The sequence below is a fragment of the Pinus tabuliformis genome, chromosome X (assembly GCF_031772625.1).
Source record: "Pinus tabuliformis cultivar Carrire ecotype Pingquan chromosome X, CPIR1, whole genome shotgun sequence".
Lineage (NCBI taxonomy): Eukaryota > Viridiplantae > Streptophyta > Pinopsida > Pinales > Pinaceae > Pinus > Pinus tabuliformis.
In genome coordinates, this window is record NC_142308.1 from 340,697,259 (window position 1) to 340,724,962 (window position 27,704).

At 35.3% G+C, this 27,704-nt stretch overlaps 1 protein-coding gene across 1 annotated transcript; it reads right to left on the reverse strand.

Annotated features, from left to right (window-relative positions):
• Window positions 1-8,102: 8,102 nt before the first annotated feature.
• Window positions 8,103-9,923, reverse strand: LOC149139859 (putative UPF0481 protein At3g02645). Its single transcript, XM_089449217.1, has one exon. The coding sequence runs from the start codon at window positions 9,740-9,742 to the stop codon at window positions 8,177-8,179; it is 1,566 nt and encodes a 521-aa protein (XP_089305343.1). The 5' UTR covers window positions 9,743-9,923; the 3' UTR covers window positions 8,103-8,176.
• Between the last annotated feature and the right edge of the window lie 17,781 nt (window positions 9,924-27,704).

A 27,704-nucleotide genomic window follows, 5' to 3' on the forward strand; every position in this document is an offset into this window, starting at 1 on the left:
GTTTGGTCCTTTCCCTTCAGCTTGTCAAGTATAGGAACATCATTGGTTGTTGCATTCCATCCTCGAACCTAGGTTGGGTCCACTTGGCCTCGTGTGGTCCCACTTCTCAATAAAGATTAGTTGTCAAGGACCATTTGGGAATCCAAGTTTCCCAAGGATTATAGGGATTGAGAAGCTCATCTATAAACCTATTTCTTCTCCCTCAACCCTCCAATCCTCACCCCTTAATCCTGAAGGACCAAGTTCCTTACTTAAAGAGAAAGCAAGTTCCATTATGCACTCAATCCTTGGGAAAGGGTTTCTAGGGTCTCTTTCCAACTACCCATTAACATATACTTTACATGTGATCCCTACACTACCGAAACTCCTCCCATCGATGAAATTCCGTAAAGAGCAAGGAGACTTAGTTGTGGTGATAGTGGGCTCAACCTCCACCATTGCCCTTAACCTAGAATTTTCCCTCTTAGGAACCCCTTTTAGGTCCCCTGTTGGTTTGAGTGCTGACAAATACACAATTAAAAATTCCAACAAAGTAATACCTTAAAAATCCTAGAAGATCATTTGATCTAGTGACAAGACGAGTCACCTCTTAAATCATATCTAGAACCTTTGATAGCCTTTGATTAGTATTGTCACTATGTGCATCCCTAAGGAAATATACAAACTCCTCAAGTAGAACTGGAAACACTCTAGTAAAAATATCTCTAGCATTAGATTATGTTTGGGATTCATAGAATTGCATTACAATAACCAATTCATTTGCATCCGAGTGAAGAAACATAAACGATAGAGACTTGTGACACCATTCTAGCAGCAAAACTAGAAAAAATGTATGTAACTATGTTTTCAATTCATGCAAAGTAGATAATACATGGAAATTATATTATTGTAAAACTAAAATATTTGGAATAACTACAAGGACCATCTCAAGAACAAGATCTACACTTAATATACCCAAAATGACCTCTCCAAATTCACTTCTCATAACTAGGCATGTGACAAGCTTTGCTTTCAAGTATTCAAACGACTCATCTCTAATTCCATCAAACTTGAAAATGATTGATCTGATTCCTCCCTTTTGTTTAAAAGTAGCATATTTATGTATTATCCTAGTAGATGTTGCTCTTACCCAACTATTTCAATTGTCAAGCTGATCAATCAATAAAGGGGGGTTGTTTCTAGCTCAATACATCATTGCTTACAAATCAACAACCTATAGCAAATATTTGAGGATAGTTTGATGTGTTTTTACACACTTGAAGAGGCCAAGCCACTAGTGAATAACCAATAACTTCCAACAAACTATACTCAACATTTAGAAAAAATATGGTAACATGAAATATAGTAGCAGTCGTACATGCATTCTGAGTGTTGAGTGATCAATTTTTCTACCTATGGGAAGAAGATATGACTTTCTCTATGATCTATTTCAGTGGTCAAGTCTCACTTGCATCTCCAGCAGGAATTCAAACACCTTTTTAAGATCTATCCATAAAGGAAGACAGTTGATATGTTGGCCAAACATATGATTATAAGGCACTCACAATTTCAACAAATATTTTGAGGGTCATTACCCCTTTTAGGAGTTTGTTAGTCAATGGAGAGGACACCTTATATGAGAGGAAGTCAACTTGCACACATTTCCAAGATATTATGATGAGGATGTCCACTCATTGATAATTTTACTTCATCTTATCCTTTGTAGATTGTACTTCTACCTTGGGATTTTCCAAATGGAGCCTTTTGCATTGATTATTGATGGAAATTTCTATTCATGATGCCACAAGTGCCACCTTATAGGAGAAAAGGCTGAGATAACAAAGTTTTGCTCAAGGAGAGACCTATAGTCTCTTGGAGATATTCCATAACACCAAACTGAGAGGGCACCTACCATCAGTAGATAGAATTAGAGGCTGGAAGATAAGCACAAATTATGAGAAGGAACAGACAAAGGTTTCCAACAAAGATTTCTAGGCTGAAAAGATGGTCTAGTTGCACACTTTTCCAGACATTTAATCCTGGTCTAAAAACCCATTTTTCAAAGAACAAAAGCAATTCTGTCAGCATGAATTTCAAGGAGAAATTTGTAGGTCAGTGGCACAGATTTCATGGAAGGAAATTCTGAGCAGTGGAATTAATTTCAAGGGACATTGGTTTGTCAGTGGCATGAAGTTCATGGTGATGGTTTCAAGGACAGTGATTATTTTTTTAGCAGAGAAAGTTTGTCAATGGCACACATTCCAAAGTAGCGATTCTTGGACAGTGAATGAGTTTAAAGGACAATGGCACGATTTTCTAGGCAACAACAAGGAGAGATAAGTACTCTATGTGATGTAATTAATGTTGTAATTAATTCTCTAAGAAAAGAAAAATAAAATCCTCCATCAAACTGGCTTTCCCCTTTGGGGTTTTTCCAATGTCTGAGCTTGACCAAAAATTAGAGTCCAAAAATTTGTATATAAGTGAAAGAGTAATGGTAGCCTAATAGTGTTTCTTTTGAATTTGATATTCATGTTATATCAGCAATTAACCATGGGATTTGGGCAATAAACATGATGTGTAAAACAATCTAAAACCAGGTGGCTAGTGGGTACCATGGCTCTATTGCTCTAAGCCTTTGTCTACTAAGAACACCGAATAAAAGGATGTGGTTGTCCAAGTAATGCCCGATAAAGCAGTGGCCCGTGGAAGATGGGAGGACCAATGCCTTCCTCATGAAAAATGCTAAGAACTATTGATCCAGGTACCAAAACAAGAAGGAGAGAGGGTTCTGATATCCATTAAAAAGGCGACATAACTATCCCTATATCTCGTAGTATATAAGACAACAAAAAACAAAATGTTCCATCTCAATCTCTTCTATATGACAATTAGAAAAGCCTATTCTCTTGAGGAATCTATTGCTTAGCCTCCACCAAAGCCTATGTAACCCCACTCAAAACTAGACTAGAGATATCTTAGAGTGCATGCATCTAATGTCACAACAAGGGGATCAAACAAAGAGGACATGTCTCTAAAAAATGCATGGAAAGTCATCTTAGGCTTCAATCATCCTAGTGGTTCAAGCCAAGAGACCTAAATATATTACTTGTATATGTCATCTATGATGAACGTGTTCATAACATGTTTATTAAAAAAAAATGTCTAAAAATATCCAAAGTATACCTGAAAATAAAGAAATAATCCATCATCCAAATACCCATAACAAGACATGAAAACTTTGAAAACCAAAAACTATAAACCCACCCCATAGATATATTCAAGGCTATAGCCTAAAAAAAATCATAGAAAATATGAAAGTCCTTCTCAACTTTCAAATCCACAACTCACAACTCCATATATATATCATAAGAAATATGAAAGTCCCTCCCAACTTTCAAATCCACAACTCCATATATTAAGATCTATAATATTAGATGCTGATAAGGATGTGCTCTTTTTCACCTTCTAAGTAACGAAGCACTCAGAAATAAGCAAACAATTCAAAACTATTTTCAAAGACTAAAAACACATGACTTTCCACTTGCATATAATGAAGTCAAAGATGGGAAACATAAGTGCACTTCAATGGACGTGGCCATAAAAGTGAAAGAAATTGAAATATCAGCCAAATATACCTTAATGATGACACCAATAATTCACATCTTTTTGTCAACTAAATGTTTCTTTTTACAAGTAAATTAAATACTTAATTTTGTCATCATTATCACTTTTATTGCAAAAACGGAATTACCATATTCATATTCCACACTTTTAAATAACAACAACACTGTGGTAATTACAGTGTAATTATTTATTATTATTTTTTTAATTAATTAATTAATTGGCTCCAGCTGTATTTTACAGTTCAATAAAAGAAATGTTAGTATAATGATAACGACCATAATTTAGTTAAAAATTTAATTGAAAATAAAATATAGTTAAAATAATAAATCTATTTCATTTAATTATAAACCATTAAACAATTTTTTGAAAAAAAATCCATAATATATGTATTATATTAAAATAAATTTATAATAATTCATATTTCATAACATATAACTAATAAATATATGAAATATATATATATAATAATAATAATATATATTCACAATTATTATATCTCAGAATTTCATATTTGAATTTAATTAATAAACATACAAAAAGATAAATAAATTTTATTTTTATTTTTATTGGTTTATTTAAAGTTATCTATTTATATATTTGTATAGTGAATATCTCATTAAAACATTAAATTATTTATATATATATATATATATTATCAAGATTTTAATAAAATTAAAAACAAGAATATTTCTATGTATAGAGATGTGAAATTTATATAAATATAAATAATATTATTAAGAACTAGTATAGGTCCATCTTAATTCTAGTTCAAAGAAGTATCTAGAGAAATCACCTCTTTTTAGGTGTAAACATTTGCTCAAGTTTTGTGAGGCTTGCTAAGATAACTTGTAAAGCATTTCTAGCATGTCAGTCTAGGTTTCTGTCAGGGATTTCATATGAGAAGATGGTTTGAACAGAGCATTTTCCACATGGTTGAAATAGGACATCTCCAACCAATAACATAATACCGACTTCAACTGAAGGTATACATGCATTTATCGAAACATGCCACCACACAGGAAACAAAAACTATCTATTTGAGGGAGCAACAAACACTAGCATTGAATCATCGCTTGCCTGTCTCAAGAAACCAAACGTCTATGTGAACTAATGAATTGGATAAGCAACAATTGCATATATTGTCACTATATATGAAAACAATCGCATTCAATCAGAGATCATAGTAATCCAATGTCTATTGCAATGAAAATTGTAAATCCCATTTCAAGGACATTTTCCGGGGTTGAATTTTGTAAATGGGCTAATTTTCCATGTTTTTTCCAAAAAACAAAAGATTCACTAATTCCCATTTTCACTTAAAATAATTCACCCAAATTTTATACCATACAAATATTTTACATTAAAAATTGCCAAAATTATATGAAGACTATATAAACATTTTATAGTTTGCATATTAAAATTAATAAGATTCACTAAAAATTCATACTTAAAATCAATTCTCATCTTTAAAAATTTCTTAACCCAATTATACCCTACTTATATAAATATGTAAAGACACCGTCGTACTTTATTTATGTAAAGACACCGTCGTCCTTTTTTTTTTTTTTTTTTTTTTCCGAAGGTGGCAAAACCTATCAAACTCAGGTGTCAAACCAACAGTGAGGACAGCCATCTCTGGCTGCTATCCGCGAATGTCAGTTGACTCATCACTGTTATCAAGGAAAACCACGCCACCTGTAATAACCCGCTGGTGGTCCGTAAGGGAGCAGGCTTTCACTCCTGCCAGATGCCTCTGGGTCTTGGGCCGTTAACCTGTTTCCTTACGTCCGAGGAAGACGAGCTCTTAGCCAAGCAGAAGCAGTTTTACGGCATACTCCAGGCCGTAAGACACCGTCGTCCTTATAAAGTACGACAAATTGTTTTTGTATTTTTAAAGTAAATTACATTGCTCTTTTGCATTATTATATTTTTGTTTATTTATATATAAAAACTTGTTCCTATGCATGTTTGTTGTTTAAACGAACTTGGTGACTCTCTCGATAGTGCATAGGCCAATTCTTGAGGGGCTCACTTGAGGTAAGGAGTTAGACTTATTGTTTGCACTTCATTTTTATATTTTATACATGCGTGCATTATATGAGGTTGAGGGATATGTTTTTAGGATCCCTATCCCTATATAGATATATATTAATAGTACTATATATAGATATTTTAGGGATCTTTTACCAGGATAATTAATTATTTTTTTCCTACTTGGATTAGTTGAATTTATATGGATGAGATGTCTCATTTTGTAGTTTGTGTGATTTTTTTATTGAATATTTTGTGTACACTTAATTTGATTGTAGATTTAGAAATATTTAAGTTGATTGTAGATTTAGGAATATTTAAAAATTTTAATAGATATGAATTAAGTAAATTATTTAAATCTATTCATATCAATAAATTTATTTTAAAATTTATAATGCTCAAATAAATAAAATGATAAAATTTCAATATTTTATTAAAAATTATACTTCTAACAAAAATTATATTTTTAATATAAAAACAGGTTTAATAGGTTAAAAAGTTATATATATATATATATATATATATATATATATATATATATAGATATATAGATATAGATATATATATATAGATATTATACAACAAATCTTTGTGATTAGCTTCTTCTTTAGTTAGCTTTTTTGTTTCAACTAATTATTTTAGTGTACTTTTCTGCACCTTTTTTTAAAAAATAGGCGCTATTTATCAAGATGGTGCTAATTTGGCAATTTTTTCACCAATCATAAACAGTGGACGAAAAATAGTGCCAACTATTACACCCAACTTAACCTCTTCCTTAACTCCTAATGTAGCTTCATGTATAGCTTCTTCTGTAACGTCATATTTTGCTTCTAGTTATGACATTGTTTTTAGCGTCTATTTTCGCTTCTATTTTAGCTTCCTCTATAACGTCCTATTTTACTCCTCATGATGGCATTATATGCGATTTTTTTTGTCGGACTTTTGTAATTAATTTGGGGGAGGAGCGTACAAGATGTATCGTACAATACATTATGATTGTAGCCAAATTTGGTGATTACCATCTGGGAGATGCACAATACACTTATCCTAAATTAGTAATTACCAACTACCATCGTTTTGGGGGAGGAGCATACAAGATGTATCGTACAATACACTATGATTGTAGCCAAATTCGGCGATTACCATCTGGGAGATGCACAATACACTTATCCTAAATTAGTAATTACCAACTACCATCGTTACTCATGTTGTTATTTTACAATCATTTGTGGTGCCATACCTTTCTATTGACTAGCTTGTGTGTTGTATAGTGTACTAGCCTCTGCTAGGAAGGAAGGGCCCTCTTTCTTAGTAGGGATCACTAATTAGGAATGTATTATAGTTTTTTTATTTATTTGCTCAATTATAATTCATGTGTGAGCGTTGCTAGGAAGGAACGACCCTCTTTCTTAGCAGGGATCACTAGTTAGGAAGGTACTATAGTTTTATTTATTTATTTGTTCAATTATAATTCATGTATGAGTGTTGTTAGTGTTATTATTAGTTTTGTTCATGCTTTAATGATTGCATAATTCTAACCTTTGTGTTTTGTAACAACAAAGGTCATGGACCAGTCTCTTTGTTAGTGTTAAAGTAATTTAAATTCTATTATAGTTTGATGGGGTGTTCATTTCATTTGAATGTGTGTTTCAATATTTGTTGAGAGAATGGTTTCCAGGAGTGCATTTATTTTCTGAATAAGAGTGACAATGTGATAGAGTGGTTTTATTTTGCAACGTGTGTTCATTTCTTGAGAGTATGAACAAGGTTTGAGAGTGTAATAGCCAGAGTGTTGAGTTGTTGAGTTGCTCAGAGTGTGATTACAATGATTGAGTTTAACATTTGTTAGCAATAGTCATCATTTGCCCTTGCATATATTTTGTGTAATAACATTGCAATAACAAAACCTATCAGATTAAGAATTATGTGAAGAATTGGAACTATTGCTTGAATTAACAGGAAAATTGTTCTACTCAACCAGAAGTTGAAACAAAACCTATACACAACTTTGACATAATGAAGTAAACATATATAAAACTTGAACCAAAATTATTTAAAGGTCAATGTTAACATATAATAACTCAAAAGTGTGTTAGTGAAGTAAAAGAATTTTGACATACTTCATAAAAATGCAGGCTCAACCTTCATTTCAAAAGCAAATTCAATAATTCAACTTGGAAAATATAATTTTACTCATAAACAATATTAATACAATTAAATATTTTATTCCAGAATTAAAATAATAAAAAATTCAAAATATCAAATTCGTTTGTGCCATTAAATGTTTATTTTTGACCCACACAAAAAAAAAATCTAAAACAAAAAAATTCTAACATTTAAAAATTGTTTAACTCTAAACGTTTAGATTAAAAATAATTGTTTATGGAACAGAAAGCCCGATTGCTGTAGCCATCGGGAAGTCGAGCTAAATCGCGTGAATACTGGCCAAAAAGGCTACATCAGGATACAAAACATTTATAAATTACCAGAAATCATTTATGAAGGACATTTGAGAGCAAAGAATAAAACAACGTGGAGGCTACTTGTATACTTGGAGTATGGAGAAGATGGTTTGCAACAGGGTCAGAGACAGTACAAGAATTGCCATCGCTAACATACCTACAATTTTCCAGGTCGGTGAGAAATGCTCCTCCACAAACTGGGCAATCAAGACCTGCAACTTATTGCTGTAATGATCCATCACATCATCTTGCAGTTTCTCCAAGACACCTTTGCGGCACAGAGTGATTCCCCTGCACACACAATTGAAGAGCTTGGCGACCTCTGTGTCGGTCCCAAGGTAGTTTTTAAGGATTCCGCTATTTCTGAGCAGAGCCACGTCTTTTTCCGTGTGGATCAAGTTATTCATTAAACTCAAGTAGCAGGTAACGTAATTGATTCCAGAGGCCTGGCATAGCTCAAGAGCAATTAAGTTACGGAACAGTACCTCTGTGTGGTCCGTGACATTGATTGGAGGAAGAAACATTGTAGCCTTCTTCCGATCAAAATAAATTTGCTTGATGCCTCCATTGCATCGCTGAAATTTGATACCAACATTACTTAATTCTACTGCACAAGGGATGCATCTGTCGTCCTTCCCTGATTTTTTCTTGCCGTTGCTGTCGATCGGAATAGCACGCTCATTATCATCATCGGAAGGTGGAGACACAATGAGGCTGTGCAGCAATCCCAGAAAATGATGAGCTTTTCCATCTGGTAGCCGCCGGGACCATCTTTCCATATCTTTCCGATCATAATCAAAAGGGTAGAACCTCGTCCCTGGAACTCTTACCACCACATCCAAAAGAAATTCCTCCACATTATTGACCGAATTGAACTCCAATTCGAGTAGATTTCGGAGAACTGTGAAGGGGACTTGATTTTCCAGCATCAAAATGTCATTCAGTATATCGAATCCGGTAAAATCAATCCTATTTCTATCAAAAATAGGTTCATACTTATCACTACCTTCCCAGATTAAGTCGTCTCCTCCCAGAGTCCTCAATATTTCGAGAAGGAAGCAGCCGTCCAAAGTAAGCATCACAGCCAGGCACTCTGGCTGGCACTCAATTTCTTCTTCGTAGCTGTTCTTGATATTTCCCACGTCCTGGAAGATCTTCTCGATTGCACGAAAGGAGAAGTCCAAATTATCTGTATCAGTGGCGCCCCTCATATTATTGAACCTCGTCATCATTCTACGCAGGGCTCTCTTTTTGTGATGGTCCATTCCAGAAAGATTTGCTCTGTTGGAATGATAGGGGCCCAGCGAAACAGCTTGAGGGACATATGCTTTGATATTCAACTCTTTGAGGAAGTTAGGAACTGTAAATATGCATACAACGGACTGCAATTTGGGATCAGCATAGGATTCCTGTGGAATATGAAGAGCGAGTGCTCTGTTCCTTATCCATTTTGTTATTTCTGTGCCGCCAGATATTTCTCCCGGTTGATCAGTCACGGCTCCGAGGGCCGTTTCTCTATTGTCACGTAATTCTCGCAATTGACCAGTCACGGCTCCAAGGGGAGTTCTCGTTCGGGATTTAGATGCTCTCCATTGATATTTAAACGATCTCAATCGAAATTCAGATGATGGTATTTTGCCCATCTTCCCCCTTTGAAGAGCCGAATGACCTCCGCAAAGCTAAATGTTTCAGAGTTAGAGCACGCCACACAGACATGAACTATTTTTCTTTTCACACATTCTGTGGCATTTGTTATGGACAATAAAAGCCAGAATGTTCAAGTCAATCCCATCTCTAACTTCAATCACGAATTAATAAACGCAATTACCTGATCGAATCTTCACGAAAACCTTTCATATCACCACTCGTTTTACTCGAGAGTCGAGACTTGATAACCATCCGCCGCAGTCTACAAAGGCGGTGTAGTCAAACAAGCCACTTTCGGGGTGTAGTCAAACAAGCCACTTTCGGATCAGAATTCATGGAAAAACCAAGCCCACACGAAATAATTGAAATAAACAAGTCCACAAGAAACAAGAAAAAAAAGGTAAAAGAGTAAAGTCAAAATCGACGACGATGGGTCGATTTACGTATCTGCCACGATCTGGTCAGAGGTGGAAAATGAAAAATTTAACGGAAGAGTAAAGAGAGTAGTTTTTTAGTTTGAATTTTTTTAGTGTTTTTTATTAGAATTTAGCGAAAAAATTTGTGGTTAAATTTTGATTTGTATTATTTAAACTAGTTTTTTAATTATATATATAAATTTAGTATCTTAAAAACTTTTACTCTAAAAAATCTTGAAGACACTTAAATTATAAAAAATTTACTTATCAAATTTGTTATTTCAATAAATCCCTCCCAAATTTTAAACAAATTAAATCAAAAAATAACCAAAAAAATTTCCAAAAAATTGCCTTTAAAAACTCTTCACTAAAATAAATAAACAATTTAAAACTATATACAAAATATCCGGAGACGATTATCAAGACGATACAAAAAAAAAAAAAAAAAAACATAACTTTCCACTTGCCCCTAATGAAATCGAAGTAGGGAAACACGCTTTAGTTGAATCAAAAGCCCCTAAATGGATGGACGTGCACATAAAAGTGAAAGAAATTGAAATATCAGCCAAAGATGCCTGAATGATGAGACGAATAATTGATTTTGTTTGGTTATCTAAATGTTTGTTTTTGACCTTTAATTAAATATTTAATATTTTTTTTTGCAATTACAAGATAGGATATTTAATTGTTTTTAAATGTTATTTTTTGAAAAGAAAGTAAGTAAGTAATATTTTTTTTATTTTCTAAGTAAATTTGTCTAGAATTTTAAGGGATCTAATGAAATCATAATTTTGAAGAGTGAACTCTGCACAATCAAAGTGTCGAGGGGTTTTTCAGGTTGGTGTTGGTGAATCCATATATGCAATAAAAAAACTAGTTTAAGCAACACAAATCAAGATGTGACCACAAATGTTTTAGTTGGTTAGAAATCTGCCAGAAACTTCAAAAAATGTCACTTAAAAGCAAAGCCTATTCATATTCCACTCTTGTTAAAGGGTAACAAGAGTGGTAATTAGAGTTTAGTTAGTTATTTTATTTTTATTTTTATTTTTTGATAATTAATTGGGTCGGGAGGGGCCCTATAGCTCATAGGGGAGTTGTTGCAATATCTATAGAATGAAACATTAAATCCAATAATAATAACAAGGGGCCCACATTTTTTCATTATTTGAGAACGCTCTATTTTTGTAATCATTTCTACAAATCGTACCTATGTTTGCTTATGTTGCATTTCTATCTGCTTCCACGACTCAATTGCTATATTTGGTAAGTTTGATTCTGCGATTTCAGCTCGTTTGAAGGAATTTTAAATATCATTGTGCAAAGGGTGAAGGTGGCTTCACACTCTACACAATGAAAGCCACCTCTGAAACTAAACAATAATATAAAGTTGTAGTAATATCAATACAAACTAGTATTGTTGCCAAAATATCATAAACAATATAAAGAAAACAATGATCAATATATTTAGCTTAAATCCTAATGAAACGATGTGCCATGTCTCTGTGTTTTTGATGCAGGAGCATCTAACCCCCCACAATTAATGGAGGAATCCAAAACGGAACAAAGAAAAGACATGGACCATCGAGCAAAACATGGGACAATTCCGTTCAAAATAGCATAAATGATGGAATGGATAAAAGTCTCGAGGAGACTTATTAAATGTAATACTGCCACATATGTATTATGTAGCGAGCTTTAGGGATTCAGTTGAGTGATTCAAGGAAAGGATTGATCGGATCCCTTCAGTGATCCAATCCAGTGTATTCTTATAAATAGTGAACCTGCGAGAGGGACAAATAGAATGTGTGTAAGCCAAGAGTAGTCAAGATGTAGTTGGGAAGGAACTCGTTCTAAGGATGAAATGCCTTAGATCTTGTAATCACGTTGTGTATAATATAAAAGTGTGAGTTCTGTGGATTTGCGCAGGTCTGTGTATTAAGTCTTTTCAGTTCTGTTGTATATATGTGCGTGATGGCTTGAATCCAGTGTTGGTAGACCGTTGATCGACCATCGATCACTGTTGGATCGATGGCGATCCAACGATTATGTGAATGTCGTGTTTAAAATAGACTGTGGCGGAAAACTGTGTTAAGTACAGGAACCCATCGAAGGCAAGCCGAATTCCAGCTACACTAAGAAACAACAAAAGCATAGTTCGAGTCTAAATCCAGACTTGAAAATTTATAGGCAGGAATTCGTAACCCTATCGGGTCCATAATGATATTGGGTCGGTGCTTTGAAGCGGACAGAGCCTGAATTGGAGGATTTACGACTTGCGATTGTGCGATTAAAACACAACCATTGGATTGTGATTAGTCATGACTATTGGATCGGCAGAGCCATATCGCATTGCTAAGTCGCATATGGTCATTATAAGTGTTATTGGAGGTGGACAATGGAATGGGCGATTGCGACATGCCGATGACAATATCGTTGATAGACCAAGGCCGATGAAGCGATATCGCCGATAGCGATAATTGGCAATCGGAGGTCAGGCGATCGGCACAACAGACTTGCGATGGACCAAGAGGCGGACCCGACGATATATATAGGTCCGAGTGCATAGAATTTGAGATCCGGATTTGTGTTCCGATGGGGATTTTCCCTTTGTATTTCTGGTAAATCCTATGTATTACATTAAAGTGGCGCAGTTCCGGTTTTTGAAGCTAAATGCAATGTTAAGGTTCTCGATAGTGTAAAAAAACCTCCAATATGTTATATGGTCCAATTTTAAAGGGCTAAAGCCTTATGAATGCTTTCGATAGGCTTAGTGGGCCATAACCCACAGGCCTCAAGATTGATATTTTTTAGGAAAAGGGATTTTGGTTAGCCCCCAAATTCTCTTTCCATCATTTTGGTATCAGAGCAGAAGAAGATTCTACGTGCAAAGGAAGGTTAAAGGATTTCCTGTGAGAAGGAAGAAGGAGTGCAAGTAGAGGAGAAGGAGGTACAGTTATGTTAAAGCTGGAGAGTTATGATCTTACTGTCATGCACAAAGCAAGGAGCAGAAAGTGAGAAGATTTGCAGCAACCTAGAGCAAGGTGTGCTCAATTGGTTCCAGAGAAGAGAACCAGAAGGATGCCAAAAGATCGAGTGAGGAGGGCTTGGTGAAGTATCGTGTAGCAAAGGAAGACTGTTACTGCATAGGTTGGTTGCAGCTCACAGAAGATCATAAAGGCAATTCCACAAAGATGTGGGTAGAATTGCTAAGGACAAGGAGGAGCATATGACCAGGAGGTCATAAATTTTTGTGCCTTGGGAGTCTGATGTAGGAGCATCTAACCCCCCCTAATTAATGGAGGAATCCAAAGCGGAACAAAGAGGAGACATGGACCATCGAGCAAAACAGGGGACAATTCTGTTCAAAACAGCGTAAACGATGGAATGGATAAAAGTCTCGAGGAGACTTATTAAATGTAATACTACCACATATGTATTCTGTAGCAAGCTTTAGGGCTTCAGTTGAGTGATTCAAGGAAAGGATTGATCGGATCCCTTCAGTGATCCGATCCAATGTATTCTTATAAATAGTGAACCTGCGCGTTCAATTAAAATATAGAGGGACAGATAGAATGTGTGTAAGCCAAGAGTAGTCAAGATGTAGTTGGGAAGGAACTTGTTCTAAGGCTGAAATGCCTTAGATCTTGTAATCACATTGTGTATAATATAAAAGTGTGAGTTCTGTGGATTTACGTAGATCTGTGTATTAAGTCTTTTCAATTCTATTGTATATATGTGTGTGATGGCTTGAATCTAGTGTTGGTAGACCATTGATCAACCATCGATCACTATTGGATCGATGGCGATCCAACGATTATGTGAATGTCATGTTTAGAATAGACTGTGGCAGAAAACTGTGTTAAGTACAGGAACCCATCGAAGGTGAGCCGAATTCCAGTTACACTAAGAAACAAAAAAAACATAGTCTGAGTCTAAATCCGGACTTGAAAATTTATAGACGGGAATTCGTAACCCTATCGGGTCCGTAATGATATCAGGTCAATGCTTTGAAGCGGACAAAGCCTGACTTGGAGGATTTGTGACTTGTGATTGTGTGATTAAAACACAATCGTTGGATTGCGATTAGTTAGGATCATTGGATCGGTGGAGCCATATCGCATCACTAAGTCGCATTTGCTCGTTATAAGTGTTATCGAAGGTGGAAAATGGAATGGGCGATTGCAACATGCCGATGATAATGTCGCCGATAGACTAAGGCCAATGAAGTGATATCGCCGATAGCGATAATCGACGATCAGAGGTCGGGCGATCGGTGTAGCAGACTTGCGATGGACCAAGAGGTGGACCTGATGATATATATATAGGTCCGAGTGCATAGAATTTGAGATCCAGATTTGTGTTCCGGTGGGGATTTTCCCTTTGTATTTCCAGTAAATCCTATGTATTACGTTAAAGTGGTGCGGTTCTGGTTTTTGAAGTTAAATGCAATGTTAAGGCTCTCGATAGTGTAAAAAAACCTCTGATATGTTATATGGTCCAATTTTAAAGGGCTAAAGCCTTATGAATGCTTCCGATAGGCTTAGTGGGCCATAACCCACAAGCCTCAAGATCCATTTTTTTTAGGAAAAGGGATTTTGGTTAGCCCCAGAATTCTCTTTCCATCAGTTTTGCATGCAAATCATTTAACTATAGAATTATTTTTTTTGGCTTCATTCTCTCCAAGAGGACTTTCCCTAATAGGGCTTTGATAAGCCAGTATAATTCAATAGTGTAGAAATATTTATTTTGTCTTCCTCTGGGATGGCTAGTGTCCAACACCCAATTGGTGACAAAAGCCAATATCTTTGCATTCGTAAACTCATCTCTGCCTAAAATGACGTCATTCACTGTCTATTGGATTTCCTCTTATATATTTGCAAGGGTAGGAGGTGGAAGAGTATGGCACCAAAGTGGGCTTGATTGTAGTCACAACAACTCCCTTCCTCGCGGATGGTCGCACCACACTTATAATGTGAATGATGGCATGGTATGGTGGGACAATAGGTTGATTTGTTCTTAAGGGAAGGGTGGTTAGATAACACACAAAAGGCCTGAATGAAAGAAAAAAGGCCCCTTACCATGCTTCCCAACTGATCCAGGTTCTAATTATTTCTAGTCACTAGAGTGGCATAATTGTTTAGCTAAGATGATGGGGTGAGGCTTGTCTAGGGAGAAGATATATGAAAATCAACCTATGAGTGCCCTTGATTGGCAAGGAAATCCACTACCTTTTTTCCAACTTGGTGAACATGGGAAGGGATCATAATAGGAAGCAGGGGGAGGAGGAGGAAAATTATTTCTATGTAGTTTTCCAACCTCCAATTTGAAGTGATTATTTTAGTAGAGGCCCCAATGAGTAATTTTTTAAGGATTGCAATGACTAGTCTAGAGTCTCCTTCCACCATGAGTTTGTAGATGCCTTGTTGAATGGAAAACTACAAAACTTTTTTCCAATGCAAATAATTATGTTACATTATTGGTGTTGTAGCCCATTGGCCCTACAAACACAAAAATAGCTTGACATGTGTTATCTCGGAAGAGACCTTTATATCAATCTATACATGGGTCTCTTTTGGATGCTACATCGAAGTTAAGCTTAAAAAGACCTAGATATGGAGGAGACTACAAACAGGGAGACAAAAGAGAGGGGGAGGAGAATTGGGGCATGTGCGAGAGGAAGAAGATCACAGGTTGAGCTTGGCAAGAATGGGCATATATGGAGAGGAGGACCAGTCATACAAGGACCATGGAGAAAGTATGATAGTTTCATTGATCTGAAGCAAAATTATGGACCAAACATATTTCACCAAGGAGGAGGCATTTTGAAAATTCAAAGATTTTTCTCCTTCCAAGTGTGCCAAAGAATGAATATGGGGAGAAGCAACTAATTTTTATTAGCAATGGGATTAAGAAAGGAAAAATCTTGCCAATCTTTGATTGTTTTTAAGATGTCTAAGGAGTGTCAATCAGATTGACCAAATAATTGTCCTACCTTTTTCCAAAGAGCTTCCACAGAGTGGCATGAATTGAATAAGTGCTCCATTGTTTCCTTGTTTAAGTGGCATAGATAACATAGAGATGGTCCCTTAAATCCTTTGCAAATGATTTAGTCCCAAGTAAGGGCTTAATTCCTTTACAACAACTAGATGAAATGGGATATCTTGGACCAGAGACTCTCTATCTATATTTTTTTCCATATTGATTGGGAGGGAAAATGATGATGGTTGGAAACCAAATATTGGGATGCCTTAACTGTAAATTCCCTAACTAGTTTATATCCTCATCTGATCAAGTCCCTCCCTTCCATGACTAGAATTTTTTTCTTTTGGAGTTCTTGTTTATTAAGATTAGACCAATATATTGGAGAAATATTGGGGTCCCAATTCCTCATGATTTTCCAAATTCTCAAAGACAAATCTACTTGCTATGGATATCACAAGTCAGCAACCATGTTGAGGTATTTGGATTTGATGATGGTTATTATCTCCTAATATTTCTCCCCTCCTACCAACTTAGGGAGTTTGTGCATGAGTCTTCCTAGAAGAAAGTTGATTTGGAAACCCTTGTCTCCCAAAATCATGTTGCTGTTAGTGAAATTCCAGATGGAGGATCTTGTGATATTTCTTTTTATCCCTCGAGAGTCGAGACTTAATAAACACCCACCGCAGTCTACAAAGGCAACGTAGACAAACAAGCCACTTTTTGGGTTTCTTTCGAAATGAAACATCACTGGAAAAAATTCATGGAAAAACCAAGCCCACAAGAAATAATTGAAAAAAACAAGTCCAGAAGAAATAAGAAAAAAAAGTAAAAGAGTAAAGTCAAAAGTCGACGATTGGTCGATTTTGACTTATAACTATGCCATTTAAAAGAGTAAAGAATGGAGTATTATGTAATTTTTTGGATTTTTTGGTGGATTTTCATTAAAATTCAATAAAAAAAGTGTGGCCAAATCTTGATTTGTGTTATTGAAACTGGTTTTTGATTGCATATAGGTATTCATTGTTTTAAAAACTCTTAAGGCACTTAGATTGTGAAGAGTTCACTAGTCAAACTTGTGATTTCAATAAATCTCTATCAAATTTTAAACAAATTAAATAATAGTAAAAAAACTAAAAACTTTCCAAAAATTCACACTTAAAAAATCCTCCATAAAAAACTACTCAGAAATAAACAAACATTTCAAAACTATTTTCAAAGTATCGACGGATGATTACATTTCAAAACTATTTTCAAAGTATCAACAGATGCAAGACGATACAGAAAACATTAATTTCCACTTGCCTATAATGAAGTCAAAGAAGCGAAACACATGTTAGGTGAATCAAAAGCCCCTAAATGGATGGAACCCAAAATAAAAGTGAAAGAAATTGAAATACCAGCCAAAGATGCCATAATGATGAGACCAATAATTGATATTTTTTTTGGTCATCTAAATGTTTCTCTTTTACTTTTAACTAAGTATTTAATAGTATCATTTTATTGCAAAATTGTAATTATTATATATGATATCTAGTTGTCTTTAAATGCGATTTTTGAAAAGTTTTCTGGTTTATTTTATGAGCCTGGAATTTGATAGGGATTCAATGAAATCACAATTTTGACGAGTGAATTATGTGCAATCAAAGTGCCTTGGGGGTTTTTCAGGGTGTTGTGCCGAATCCGTATATGCAATAAAAAAACCAATTTAAACAACACAAATCAAGATATGAACATGGCCAAAAATCTGCCAGAAACTTAAAAAAGTGTCACTTAAAGGCAACTCCTATTCATATTCCAGATTTTTTTATAAGGTAACAAAAGAGTGGTAATTAGAGTGTAATTAGTTAAATTTTTTTGTTTTTTATAATTAATTAGGTCGAGAGGTTCTCTATAGCTCATAGGGGAGATGTTGTAATAACTATAGAATGAAACATTAAATCCAATAATAATAACAAGGGGTCAGTGTTTTGCCATTATTTGAGAACGCTCTATTTCCGTGATCGTTTCTACAAGTTGCACCTATGTTTTCTTGTGTTGCATTTCTATTTGCTTCAGCGACTCAATTTCTATATTTGGTATGTTATGAATAAAAATATATATAAAATAATACAAATAATGTAAAACTATAATAATAATAAATAATGATTAATTAGTAACTAGTTAATGAAAATGTATGTCCCTAAGGACATAACCGTTGGTGAAGAGGTACCTACATAGAGCATATAAGTAGACCCTCACCCTCATTGTAATCATGTCATCAATTCTTATATAATATTCAATATACAATTACTTGTCCTACTATGGATATTTACATCTTCCAAGTGTTTTGAAAATTATTTCGTTGCGTGTACCAACCTTGTTCGTTACGTTGTTATTAGAGCCACGTTCTTTGATCCCGACAATTGACCATTAAAGTCTTTGTCAGCATAGTTGTCATCGTAATCAGGCGTTTTGTTACAAGAATTTGGAGCTTCTCCAATTCGTCAATTGGGCTTTGGCCATTACAAAAAATAACAATAAAAATAATAATTAAAAAAAATAGAAAAAATTAATAAAAAATTACATGTTAATAATAATAATAATAATAAGTAAAAAAACAAAACGGCACACAAACTTACTAGTCGCCTTAATGCCGCCGTCAATGGCCCAACTATAGCCAAAGTTGCTAACGACGAAGTCATTGGATAGCCGACCCCCACAAATCTCCTGTTGCTATAAACAACAACACCACAACTTGCACTAGTTGTCACCATTGTTGGATTGGGCACACAACCACCACTGCTGCCACTTCTCAACCAGGAACAACGCCGCTAGCACCATCGATCCAAAGCTACTGCAACTGCCATTGTAGCCACCGCCACTTTACTTGCCCGTTGCAAATTATTTTGTCACACGTCATCCATATCCACTGCCGCCACCATTTCTCAATTAACCTTTGCAGCCACCAACAACCACCAGCCGACCTCATTCATCTCATTGTCAGTTGTCCATCGCATTCAATGGTCGTGCTCTGCCATTGTCAAACGGCTCTCACACTATGTCATCCTCTGCCGCTAAAAGCCATTCTCACACTACATGCACATTCTGTGGTTGCATTTTTGTCATTGATAGCCACAACATTTCTCCCAATCAACCCACAGTTAAAATATTCGTGTACAGTGGTTATTTCACCGTGCCATTAAAGATTCGATTAAATATCAATAGTGGAAAAAATAATAGAACTAAGGAGTCATGACCATCCACTCATAGAGTCAAGTCGACCACAATTGTAGTCCCTTGTCCGAAAGCCAATCATATAATTAATTCCTGAAATTCAATTCTTCAATTTTCCAGTGGAAGAGCAAAGGTTCGTGACTTTTTGATGAAACTTTTGATGAGAAAATTAAAAAAGACAATCTTGTATTATAAAAATATAAGTGAATAAGTCATTTATAAGGATTTATTTGACTCTTAATATAAAGTTATTAAAAAAATAAATATCTGAAATTATATAGAGATTAAAGAGTAAGTGAAATAATGCGAATTTTGGTGAACGTAGTCAAAGTATTGTTTGACGAAAAATTATTGACAAACAACATGGAGTCCAAATCAAAACTGAAGGAAGGACGATTTTTCTTATAAGGGTATTTTAATCAAACATCATGAGTTAATTACATTAAGAGGGACCGTCCAAGGGAAAATAGTTAATATCATTATTAGTGCAAGCAATGGTGAAAATGAAATAAATATTAATCTGAAGAATCCACTGTTAATTTTAATGCCAATGTAGATGAAACAACATATTTTTTTAGAAAAAGTGATGAAATTAATGATTTACAAATAATAGTAGATCATTATGAGTACGTATCCCAATTTCGTGTTGTAAAAATGTATCACATAGAGCTTGACATAATTCTTGGTCAACCTTCGTTTAGATATTTGGGTGCGTTCATGTTAAACATACAAAAACAAAATGATGTTTTCTTATCAGGGAAAGATGACCACGTTTGGAGACATAACAATGAAGTCAAAATCGATAATGTCATCATCATAAGAATTTAAGGATATTACGAAATCGATACCTCAAATAAACCAAAACTTAATATTGGAGAAGCAAAAAGAGTTTGAGGAGACCATATCCAATAAAAACAAAGAAAATTTTCTTTTAAAAGATCATATCCAAAAACTACTTGCACAAGTCAAAAAGTGTAAAATTAAGAAGCACAAGGTAGAACAAGAAAAAGAAAGTTTTGACAAGAAATTCAACGGAAGTCTATGAGAGAAAGAAGAGGAAAATTTACACTTAAAGGACCTTAACAAAAAATTATTAGGACAAATCAAGTGTTTAAAAGACTAGAAGCTTGAAAAACAAAATAAAGCTGACTCATAAAATGAGGAACTCTTATGTCTCAAAAATCATAATCAAAGTCAACTCATTCAAATTAAGAAACTTAAAAAGGATAACAAATCATTGAACAACAAATTAGAAGAATTTATCACGAAAGAAGTGTCGAAGTCTTTAGTCTAAGTTGAAGAAAAAGATATGAACTTCGACTCAATCAATATCACAACTCAAGAAGAAAAGAAACCTATAAAATTTAAAACCAATTTAGATATTGTAGTTAAAATAATGGAAATTCCAAGTGATGATTCAGTAACCAACTCAACAATGACAATACCTGAAGTAATGTAGATTTTTGTTGTAGATTCAAGCTGCTTATGTAATATGCTAGAATAAAAGACTTGAATCTACTCTACTCATCAACAGAAACAAAAATTGACTGATGAAATCATGAAGCAGAAAAGGAAGAATTCCAATCGCACATAACACAATATTTATCTAGGGAAAGCAACAACTAAAAACCCTATTATCTGTATAATGCATTAACTAGAAGATCCGAGAAGAAAATACAATGCTTGTTGAACCCGAACAATCTTTGCGTAAGTACAAGCTATCTCATTGCTTCACAAACCAGTTCAAGCCATTACTTAGATAAATATTTTGCTTGCTAAGCCCCTACTTCATTGCACAATTTCCAAGGGAATTAACCCATATTTAATTGGGAAATTCCTCACTCATAACGGCATAATCCATCCACAGGTCTTCTATTAATTGCATGCATCACTTATTTAATTTAGATGAATTTAGAACTGATACTACACAGTCCTTGAACTCTAATCTCAACTAGGTCTTCATCTGAACTGACATGCATGAGCTATTTTAAGTGAATTATCAGTGACCTGATTGATCACTGCATGTGAATTAAATCAAATTTAATTCACTTGACCACTCACTAGTTCCTCCAACAATTAGAACTAGTTTAACTAAATTTAACTGAGTTAAACTAAATTAAATAATTACAACTCAATAAGAACTCAACCTAGCCCCCTAAAATTTAGGGATCACTCTACATGACTCTAGATAAACTTCCAACTTGAATTTACTGAGCCAACTAAGTCACCTTAACTTAATTAAATGTTACAAGTTTCTATAAGAATAGAATTACAATTTAATTCCCAATTTAATCCAAGGAAAAATTAAATTAGGATTTTCTTGATACTATTTTTAAAACTCCCTCTAAAAAAAACCGATTATCTTCTACCTCGATCTTGCCTCTGTGAAACTTGAATTTGCATCTTGAAAATTCCTTCATCAAAATATCTGCATCCTGCTCCTCTATAGGAAAGTACTCTAGCAACATGATTCTCCTTTGCACATAATATCGAAGATGGTGATACCGGATGTCAATATGTTTGGACCGATCATGAAATACTAGATTTTCATAGAGTTTGATACAACTTTGATTGTCATAGTAAATCACAATTCTATCCATTTGCTGACCAAACAAACGAACAAGAATATTCCTCATCAAGATAGCCTAACAAGTTGCTTGACTAGTAGCCATGTACTCTACCTGTGCTGAGCTGAGTGCAATTGATCTCTACTTCTCTACTTCCTGTTGTACTAAAGATTCCCCTTGATGTGATTTTCATGCTGGATGGACTCCCTACAAAATCTGCATTTGTGAAGCCTTGAGGCTTCACTCCCTCTATATGTCTGTACCAAAGACCAAAATGAGTGGTGCCTTTGAGGTATCTCAACACTTGTTTAGCTACCTTCCATTATAGTTTGGTTGGCTTAACAATGGCTTGACTAAGTTGGTTAATTGCGTAACATTTCCGGTCATTTGTTCACCAAATACATAAGTGAACCCACAAGATGCCTATAAATAATAGCCTCCACTACGTCACCTAAAGTAGCATCCTCCTTCCTCCAGTTACCAGCTAGAGGAGTCTCCATGGGTTTACTATTCTCCATGTGGAACTTCTTTAGTATCTCGTTGTCATACTTTCCCTAAGAGACAAACACTTCATCATCTCCTTGCCATACTTCCATACCAAGAAAGTAATGCATGAACCTCAAGTCCTTCATCTCAAACTCTCTTGCAAGATCCTCTGTGCAATACTTGATCAACTTCTCATCGCCTGTCAAAATCAAATCGTCGACATATAAAACAATAATCAACAATTTACCTTCAACCACAATATGGTAAAGGTTTGCATCCACTTCATTTTTGGTGAAGGCCAACCCAATGAAATAATTGTCAATCCACGTGTAGCAAGCACGGGGTGCTTGTTTCAGTCCATATAACACTCACTTGAGTCTGTACACATGCGACTCTCTATTGAAGGTCCAAATCCTTTAGGATGCTCAATATACACCTCTTCCTCAATCATATCGTTGAGGAAATTTGTCATTTAATCCATATGATCTATCTTCCATCCCATCTACACTAACAGTGCTAGAATAGATCTAATTGATGAGTGCCTTGCTACAGGAGAAAAATTCTCATCGTAATCAATTCCCTCCACCTGATAGAATCCTCTAGCCCCAAATTTGGCCTTGTGTTTCTCCACACTCCCATATACTGTTTGTTTTACCTTATAAATCCATCTGTAAGTCACCACTTACTTGTATGTTGGTCTTGGGACCACTTCCCAAACATTGTTTCTGAAAATGGAGTCGCACTCAACCATGGCATCAACCCACACTAGTTGCTACACTTATTCTTTGAATGAGGATGGCTCAATCTCTAAACTATCACTCATTAGAGCCATGTAGCCAGTGTACCTCTCTGGTGACCTCCTCTGCCTGCACTGTGATGTGGGTGCTCCCACATTCTCTCTGGCATCATGCAATAACCTATGAGCCTCTCACGTGCACTTTATCCCATCTTTGGAAGTCTCTGCATGAGTGTGTCTTTCCTCTCCTTTCTCCTCTGCATGTGGCTGCTCCACATCATCCTTAGGTTCCTCTTTTGGTGCTAAAATCTCCTCAACCGCATGTAGTTGAAGCTCCCTATCAAGGGAATATATCATGGCCTTCTCCTCATCAAACTTCACATCTCTGCGAACCATTGTCATCCTGTTGATTGGAAGGTACACCTAATAGTTGTGAGGTGTATCAATGTACCCCACAAATATGCCCAACTCAGCTGTTGGTTCTAGTTTTTTTTGTGCATCTTTGGTAACATGGTAGTATACTGATGAACCAAAGATCTTGAAGTGTGCCACATCTGGTTTCTTCCCTGAAAAATCCTCTTCTGGTGTACTCATCGCGAGAATTCACGAGGGACTCTATTTTTCAAATAAGCAGTTGTGTTACATGATTCAACCCACAAGTGTAGTAGTAGGCCTTGATCATGTAACACTATCCATGTCGCTCCCACAATAATTTTGTTCTTCCTTTTAGCCACCCTATTCTTCTGTGAGTTATGAGGTGCTACAACTTCTGTTTAATGCCTTCTGATAAACAAAAGTTGTTGAATTCATTTGACACATATTCTCCACCATTATCGCTTATGAGAGCTTTAACTTTCTTACTAGAATATTTCTGGACAAGTTCTTTAAATTCAAAAAACTTACTGAACGTTTGATCTTTCTTCTGCATGAAGAAAATCCAACACTTACAAGAAAAATCACCAACAAATATTACATAATACTTGTTCTTGGTCATCAATGTTGTCGAGAATAGTCCACACACATCTGAGTGAACACTATTAAGGATTGCTTGTGCTTGATTGTCTTTTTCATGAAAGGAAAGTTTGGTATACTTACCCAATGTACACCCTTTGCATGTGTCTCTATGCTCTAGTGTACCTTTGGGAAATCTTGTTGAAATTTTCTACATGATATTCAAAGATACATGGTGCAAGTGACCAAATCTTCTATGCCACAACTCACAGATGTCTCGGCTCTACACCTTTTCTACTTTAGTGCTCAATATAGCGTAGTCTTCTACCTCAAATTTGTAGAATTTCATCACTTGAACCTTGATCCGCTTCAATTTTCCTGTGGCTATGTGACGAAGGAAAGATTTTCCCTTACTAAATATCATATCATAGCCTCTATCCTCCAATATGGCAATAGAAACCAAGTTCTTCTTCAAACTCGAAACATACATGACATCTCTCAATGTGAGGGGGGAACTAGACTCCCTCTAGAAGTTAACATTACTAATGTCGGTTGCACTATACCTCGCATTATCACCCATATCGATATGCTTATGGAGATCCTTCTCCTCCAAGTTACTGAAGTGCTCTTTGTTGCAAGCCATATGGAATGGAACTCCATTGTCCAGGTACCACACACTACCCATCATCAATGACACCATGCAAATGATGAGGGTAAAATCCAGTTCGAATTACGAAACAAGAGCTTTACCTGTTACTCCTCCTGAGGGATTCTTACTAGCCTTCTTGTGCGGACACTTTGTGGCATAATGTCCCATCTCACGATAGTGAAAACACTTGATTTTCGACATGTCCTTATTATTGCCACCTTGACTGGAATTTGATTTAGAATGGGATGACTTTCCCTTCCCATCTAAGGCACATTTTTCCTCAACATCATGCTTTAATGAAGATCAGTCTCTGGTGTTTTGCCAAATCTCTTCCTGTACCAAGTCAGACCATAATGGATCCCACCATGGTAACTTCTCCCTGCCATTCATTGAGTCCTATTATCTATACCAGCTCTTGGGAAGTCCTAAGCTCACCAGATTGTCTTCTGCAATAGTAACCCCCACACATCAAATCTCATCCTGACATTGGGTGAATTTGGTCAAGTACTTCGGAATTGAGTTGCCCTTCTCCATCTTGATCTTTCTAAGCTTTTCCTTTAGTGCCAGCTTCTTATGGTCACTGCTATTTTGAAACAGGTTCATCAATGCCTTCCACATTGCAAATGGATTTTCCTTACCATGGAGATTCGAGACAATATGATCTCGAACTCCTTCTAGGATAATCCTTTTCGCCTTTTCCACACACTTTCTCCATTCAGTGAGATATTTAGCATCAAATCTTGGAGGCTTCAGGATATCATGATCTATGAATTCCTTCATCCCATTGTCTTCCAACACTGCCTCCATCCTGTCCTTCCAAGCTATGTAATTCGAGTTGCCCTCCAGGGCATACTCAAGTCTCAAACCGTAGGACGACTTCCTGCTAACTTTGAAGCATGAAATTCCAAATTCCATTTCACCTGCACAACAAACTCATATTCTCCTCTTCTATAGTGATTTCATCTCTGATACCATGTAGATTTTTATTGAGATTCAAACTACTTATATAATATACTAGAAAAAAATACTTGAATCTACTCTACTCATCAATGGAAAAAAAAATTGATTGATGCAATCATGAAGCAGAAAAGAAACAAGTTCAATCGCATATAACACAATATTTATCTAGGGAACACAACAGATAAAAACCCCGTTTTATGTATATTGCATTAACTAGAAGATCTGAGAAGAAAATACAATTCTTTTTCAACCCAAACAATCTCTGCACAAGTACAAATTATCTCATTGTTTCACAAACCATCTCAAGCCAATACTTAGCCAAATATGTTGCCTACCAAGCCTCTATTTCATTGTGGAGTTTCCAAGGGAATTAGCCCATATGTAATTGATAAATTCCTCACTCATAATTGTGCATTCCATCCATAGGCCTTCTATTGATTGCATGCATCACCTGTTTAATTTAGATGAATTTACAACTGATACTACACTGTCCCCGAACTATAATCTCGAGTCGATCTTCATCTGAACTAATATGCATGCATTATTTTGAGTGAATTATCAGTTATCTGATTAATCACTATCATGTGAATTAAATCCAATTTAATTCACTTGACCACTTACTAGTTCCCCCAACAGTTAGAACTAGTTTAACTGAATTTAACTCAGTTAGAACTAGTTTAACTAAATTTAACTCAGTTAAACTAAATTAAATAATTACAACTCAATAAGAACTCAACTCGGGCCCCTAAAATTTAGGGATCACTCTACACGACTCTAGTTGACTTGCAACTCGAATTCACTGAGCCAACTAAGTCAACTTAACTTAGTTAACTGTTACAAGTTGCTATGAGAATAGAATTACAATTTAATTCCCAATTTAATCCAAGGACAAATTAAATTAAGATTTTCTTGTTGTTATTTTTAACAAGTAAATGAGAAAATCACCACAAACAGATTAGGGAAAGATCAAATTGCAAGAGTTCCTTATCGACATCTAAATCAAAAGAGTAGACAACTAAGTCAATCTACAGATTTGAACCATTCAGAATGGAAGCAAGAGGTTTATGTTCCAAGGAATACTGCAGTTTGCAGGATCCAGTCTTATGATAAAAATTCATTACAAAATTCTAGTGATTAGAACATTCCACATATGGTTAATCTAGGATGGTCTGATCCATTCTCAGTCTATTTTTTTTTTATCACTAAGAGCATCATATTGACTTGTATCAACGAATATGAAAGTTCAGAGACAAAAACACATTTGAAACAGGAAAATAGATCAAGCCCTTTGATTAGTAAGCTTTGAGGACAAATCTTTTTGAAGAGGAAGGAAATGTTATGAATAAAAATATATTTAAAATAATACAAATAATGTAAAACTATAATAATAATAATAAATAATTATCTGTGACAATTTTCTTTCGGAGTGGAAAATGGTGCAGAACTAGCCTCTAATGAGAATGTGATAAGGAACACATATATAATTTTTGGTTCCTAATTAACTTTCACTCAAATCGTGAAAAACTCCATATTGATCAATTTGCCCACTAATATTCCTACTAAGGCTCTCTCCGTTAGCATGAGAACCTCTTGTAATCCTATATCTTCACCTGATGTGAGCACAAAAACCTTCCGAGGTTTCAGGGTCATCTCACATGAAGGATTTCACAAAGGGAAATTAGTCAAAAAATACTTGTCACATTTAGTAATCGATGGCACAATGTGAGGAATCGAAGTATCTATAACTTACTTTCCATAATCGTGAGTGTCAATGTTCAGTGGGGAGATCTCGAGAGATGGAAACTCACTGACACCCAACTCATCTAATGGAGAATAAAAAACTTGTCAAAAATCTTCGTTCATGGGAAAAATATTGGTATCTCACTTACAATCCACCATATCAATTTCCAACTCAGAGATCATACCCTAATAAATAGAAAAAGCCCCCAAAGTCCTCAACTTAATGCAGCGACACTTGTCGATCAAAATATTGGC

Bases quoted from the DNA above. Each gene is read 5' to 3' on its own strand.
- LOC149139859 (XM_089449217.1), bottom strand. From the start codon at position 9,742: ATGGGCAAAATACCATCATCTGAATTTCGATTGAGATCGTTTAAATAT.